Below are 6,000 nucleotides of genomic sequence, written 5' to 3' on the forward strand. Positions count from 1 at the left end.
GTTCTCTGATCAAGTATACAGCCTGTGGATCATGGTCTTATACTGACTCCAATCAGAAGGGTCTGTCAAGTGAAATTATTCAGCAGTTCTGGTTTCATTTAGACACTGGGCCATATGCTCTCCTCAACTGAAGTATTGAGGAGCCTTCTTAAAGTACTGTCTCTGGTATTCCAACAGAGCATGAACTGTAATTTATTATATGTCAACCTTGCATACAAGTTCTACCAATTATAATGTCTCACTAAACTGTTATCATTAAAGATTAATTTCACTGCAGCCCTCTCCCGATGGAAGTTATAGGACTAACTTCTTATTGCATCTTAAGCTTGCTACCTAAAAAACACACTTTCTGAAGGCTGGTGCATCAGAAGATTAAAAACTAGAGAGACTTGCATAGACTTTGACTGTCACAATCGAACAACAAAAGCTCACTCTGATTTCTCTCTTCCTTGTAGCCTTTCCACATGAGAAAGCAGCATTATCACAAAAGTATACTGCTGGCCACAGGGACCAATCCTCCAGGACTCAGGCTCCCCAAACGCAGACTGCTGTCACTGGCAAGAGCGTACGATCCTATTCTGCAGGAACAGTGTTAGGCCATTACAGTTGACAATGAATTTTTGCATTTTGTCCTTTCGTTGGAGGAAGCTTTCAGAAGCAGGGGAAAACAACAACAAAAAACACCTTAGGCCCTATATCAACTAGATTTTGGAAATGTCAGTATTTCAGGCATAAAATAATGAATCAGTATAAGATGTAAAATTAAAAACAAACAAAAAACACCACCCAAGGAAGAAAGCAACGGTGAGAGGATAGAATAGGGAAAAGGTAAAGGCTGGAAGTCAGGATTTTTTTTTTTTTTTTAACTTTTATTTTTTGTGTGTGCACCATTAGAGTATACAGTAATACAACTGCCACAATGGGGATTTTTACACTTTCTCTGCATGGAAATTACTTTACTCCCCTATTGGTTTCTCTGACCTAGGGAAAAAAGGATGCTAAAGAAACAGCCATTTCAATCAAAATACCACATTTTGAGAAGGAGTAAGGCCATACTGAAGTGTTATTGCAGGGCAACAAACATTTATATGGAAGCGGGCGTTACAAATCAGACTTCCTTACCCCCTTACAAAAGAGGAAGAAACAGTAAGACACTCAGAATTGAGTATCTGGAGATTCCTGACAGTTATGAACAGCTTTCCCCACCCCGCTTTCTGCATGCCTTTGGATATTCAGGTTCCAGCTGGCATCAGAACCAGAAGGGCAGGGTATCGTGAGAGAAAACCCATTCTCATGAAACCACCAGCCCAAGCTTTCCAGACTTGAGAAGTTCAGAGACTCTTCCGCTCATCAGACTTTCAGATGTTTGTCAAAACTGGAATATTATCTCAGTCATTTGAGGTTCTCTCATTACTAGTCTGACTGACCATGGAGGCAGCAACTTCATGTCCATGGTATAACTAGGGGATGGGGGAGCCATATCAAAATTTTGTGATTACCATGGTTGTTATGGAGAAGGTTTATAATCACTAGCAGTAAGTCAGTGCTTTCCATAATCAATCAGCTATGCCCTCTCCCCTACACACACCAAAATAAGAGAGCTATTGGCTGCCTGGCACATACAGATAAGATAGATTTCATACTTCCTGCAACAGCAGACTTAATGATACATCGAGTTGCTATAGCCCTTTAGCAGAGGATCACTAAGCACATGCCAAATATGAATCGTTACGATAACCCAGCAAGGTGCGGAGATGGAGACCTGGAGGGGTACATTGGCTTGTGCAAGGTCACAGTGTGAGCCAGTGGTAGAAATTAAAAAACAAAACAACCACAACTCCTGACTTTGAATGTTGTATTTTGACTAGCAGACGATACTCCCGCTTTTCTACAGGATATTTAGAGAAGTTTTCCCTCTGTTCTGTAAGGCTTCCTTTTAAATGGTTTTCAATGCATCTCCTTTTGCCTGTCCACTGAAAACTTTAAATGCGCTTCCTGGCAGTGATTACACCATATTTAACCATGGCCGTTGGGCACAGTATTTGGAGAGAGTTGTCTTATGAAACTGCATGTGGCATACTCTGCTCAGTTCTGAGCACCTCATTTCTGAATTCCTTCCAAATTTGGCTACATCTTTCCAGTCAAGACCAACACAAATGATTTATAAGGAAAGATTAACAGAGCTATATCTAAAGGACTGAAGAGATGGTCAAGTTCTTCGGTTAAACAGCAGTAAATGTAAACCCTTCTAATACTTATAAACAGTGTTTCAATGCCAAGAAGAGACAGCAATGGGTTAGGATGATACAAAGGGGTTTTTAACTAGGAGCAACCAGTGAAGTTAGTGAACATTCCGGGTGAATGCAATGAGAATTGATCACTTAATTGTTTTACAAGCCATTTCGGACAAAACACTGCGAGAGAGCAAATCCTGCATTGGCAGAAAGATGCACTAGACAGCCATAATAGATATTTGTCATCAATATAGAATCCAAGCGAAGGTTCCAATGTTGTTCTAGGGACTATAAAAGAAATAAACTGGGATCTGGGATCGCGCTGGTGACCAGTCTGTATTGAAAATAAGAGGGCTTGAATTTACCCTTTGAATTTAGTATGTGCCAGGACTGGGCAACAATTGGCTCAACAGTCTCCCTTTGAAGTACACAGTGGAGAATTTAAATTACTGGTATGGAAATCCGGGGGTGGAAATCTTTATAGAAATGCAACTTTTTCTTAATCAGAAATCAAACAACTGGGGCTGTCTGGAGGAATCTCAAAGGAATAGGCTAGAGGTTTAACCATTCAAAAGTCAGACCAGTGAAAAGGGTGACGTTACTGGGGTAAAATTCAATTGATATGGATTTTTTTGCAGAGGGGTTACAGATGCAAGAGATGTTAAGTGCTTATTATGATGCAAAGAAACTGGTGAAAGGCTAAATACTTCCAGTTGTAAGAGTGTCTCATCTTTACCTTCTCTCTTTTTTCCTCCCACTTTAGTTCACTCCCAGAAACAGAACAGACAGACCTGTGTACGGAAGAGCCTTATATGTGCATTTGCCATGGCCTTTATTATAAGTGTCATGTTGATTGCAGCCAACCAGATCCTCCGGAGCGGCATGGAATAGCCTTTCACCATAACACTGTGAACCAAACTAACCATGCATGCGCATGTCAACGGGTGAACTTTTTCCTCAAATCAACTTTGAAAAGGGAAATAAAGAAAGGCGGGCAGATAAAGAACCAGTCGACAAGGAACCCGAGACCAGCAGTGTAATATGGCTTGTGAATCAACTACATCCTCTTGGCAGGGACATAAAAGGGCTGTCTTAATGCTTTAATGGTTTTGTTTCCTAATGCAATAAACATACAGGAGTCCTGAATTATTGCTTCAAAACAGCGGTGGTAACTTGAAGGAGGACTCACTTTCATCCAGAGTTATATTTTGGGATTCTGAAGAAGCGCAGCCTCACGAGCTATTTTTGTGGGCTGTCTTTTAACCTAGGGGCCAACAGACTATTTCGAGCAGCTTTCCAGGGGTTCTACATTCCTAGGAAGTCGATCATAGTGTAGCCACAAGCAAATACAGTTTGTTTTACTTCACATACTTTGCTGCGTTTTCCCTTATGACTGTGCCCTCAAGTCTACGGCATTGGAGGGGAGCTAGAAAGTCCTTGTATAGTATTTTCAAATTTTAAAAAGGAAAATTTGCTAGTATTGTGCAATTTCTATTTTTTTGTTTTTAAACCCACCTTTGACACAAGATTGTGGGGGAAGCACTTTGTGTGATTTTTTCTGTTTCAATCAGGGCTTTAAAAAACAAAAACAACAACAACAACAACAACAACAACAACAAAAGCTTGCTTTAGTACATGGGCATTTTAAAAATCTGTGCACAGTCTTCCTACTGAGTCTGCAACCAGCGCTATCAATTAAAGATCATCATATTTGGCTCCATCTGTGCATCAAATGTCACTTGTTTTAAATCAAACTCACTTTTGCCCTTGCTCTAAATTGGTCTTGCACAAGCTTCTCAGACACCAAAATCATAGGAGAACTCTTCCGAGAAAAACAATATTTTTTTGAGTCCTGGCTCCAATCACATGCCTTGTTATGGAAATGAGGTATCAGAAGTCTCTATGCTAGGCACCTCCTGTACAAAAATATAGTAGCTCACACTTTTGACTTTTTGGTGTTGTTAGTTTTTGATCATTCGACTGTTCTGTCTCTTATCAGGGGCAGTTTTCGCCCTCGTGCGTAGGCTCATGGGAGAGAAAACTGAAAAGCAGAAAGCAACAAGCAGTGGAAGAGCACAGACTAGAAAATACTGCCATATGTTACATAGCATGTCAGCCGTTCGGATCCTGAGAGTTACTCATTTTTCCTGGAAGAGATTTTTCACAAGCGGCACAAACAAGATCAGGGAGTTATGTACTGGGAAGAGCGCAAGGACCACGCACGCTTGATGCCAGGATCAAGTATGGAATTTTTATTTTTTTAAACAAGGCATGATCCTTGCATTTAGCTTTGAACGATCCTTGCGTCATCTGGGTATGAGGGAAAGTCACCTGCTATCGTCAAATGGAGTGTGTGTGTGTGTGTGTGTGTGTGTGTGTGTGTGTGTGTGTGTGTGGAGGAGAGAAGGCATAGGGTGTATTTCTTTAGATACCTGAGTGTAGGGATAGAGCCATAAGAGCTGCAGGAGTCTACTGCTGCCAGCTACGTTAGATTTCCAAGGGGGTGGAAAGTGTCACTGTGAAAGTGGGGCCAAGGAGCATATGCTTCACCTTTTCAAAGGGAGGCGGAGCTTCATCTCCAACACACACTTCCCCTGGACTCTCAGTGGAACTTGGGATGTGCCAGCCAGAATCACTGCAGAGACGCAGTGTGCTCTATGCCTTCTCTCCCCCCTACCACGCAGCCAAGCCTCTTAAACCCTAATCGGTCCTGAAAACTAATGTCATGTCTTTTTGTTATATGTAATGCATATTTTTATTAGGTCTGATTAGAAAATGATCACAATGGAAACATTCCTTCCTCTTCTTCTGCCTCCTCCCCCATCTACAGACAGTTCAGCCATTCACAGTGGCTGTGTTCAGTATCTGTCATGGATTTGCATTCCTCTCCCCACACCCTTTCAAGCCTAAATCCACAAACTTTTCATCATCCATCTTTTCCCTGTTTATGAGCAAGACAACTTTCTTTTTCAAAGCAACCATGCAATTTTTCTGCTTAGGTTTCAGGACATGACACGCGTACACACTTCTTCATTTCTGTTCTACTCTGGCCAAAATTGGATCAATGGGTAGACTATTCTTTCTCCCAGAAGGAGAGATTTACATACGGTATGGGACAGGAACAGACTTCAAAACAAAATCAAATCCTGGGAGAGTTCTAAACACATGCTTCTCATTGCTAGGGAACAGAGAGAGAGTTAAAGGCTTTCTGCAAGGGACCCGGCAGATCTAGTTGACTAATGAGCATTGAGCTCTTGATGCTGTAAATGTGGATGACAGTTTCACGTCTCAGGGGCACGATGAAAGTGGCATCACCGGAACACAGCATCAACACTACTTATCACTGGGTGATGTTTATTAACAATTTGCAGTTACTGCCTGGAGGCTTAACACTTCTTGCTTAATATTCCTAGTTGCCTAGTTGATGGACCATATTGGTGCCTTTTGAAAGTTAGAAGCCAGCGTTCCACATGGAGAGCAACCGAAGCCGGAGACAAGCATTCAGTCGTGGCCTGACCCAGCCCCCCCGGTTTGCTTCCTGTGGAGCTGGATCAGATCACTGGGGCCAAAGCAAGACCTTTCCCTCTAGCACAAAACTCCCATTGACATCAATGCGAGTTTTGCCTGAGAAAACTTGGCTCTGGGTACATTAACGGATCAACGTGGGTGTGTTGATCAGTATAGTAATAGTAAACAAAAGTCACCAGCATTTGGCAAGTGTCAATTATTTTAATCATCCCCAATCCCTGAAAACAATGCATGGATT

At 41.8% G+C, this 6,000-nt stretch overlaps 1 protein-coding gene across 2 annotated transcripts in view; it reads left to right on the forward strand.

Annotated features, from left to right (window-relative positions):
• Positions 1-3,125, forward strand: part of CALN1 (calneuron 1) — a 151,077-nt gene extending 147,952 nt beyond the window's left edge. For both annotated transcript variants that reach the window (XM_065418486.1, XM_065418487.1), the window contains exon 5: positions 2,998-3,125. In XM_065418486.1, coding sequence (XP_065274558.1) covers positions 2,998-3,125 — 128 coding nt within the window. The remainder of the gene's footprint in view (positions 1-2,997) is intronic.
• The last annotated feature ends 2,875 nt before the right edge of the window (positions 3,126-6,000 follow it).

This window comes from Emys orbicularis, chromosome 17, assembly GCF_028017835.1.
Source record: "Emys orbicularis isolate rEmyOrb1 chromosome 17, rEmyOrb1.hap1, whole genome shotgun sequence".
Lineage (NCBI taxonomy): Eukaryota > Metazoa > Chordata > Testudines > Emydidae > Emys > Emys orbicularis.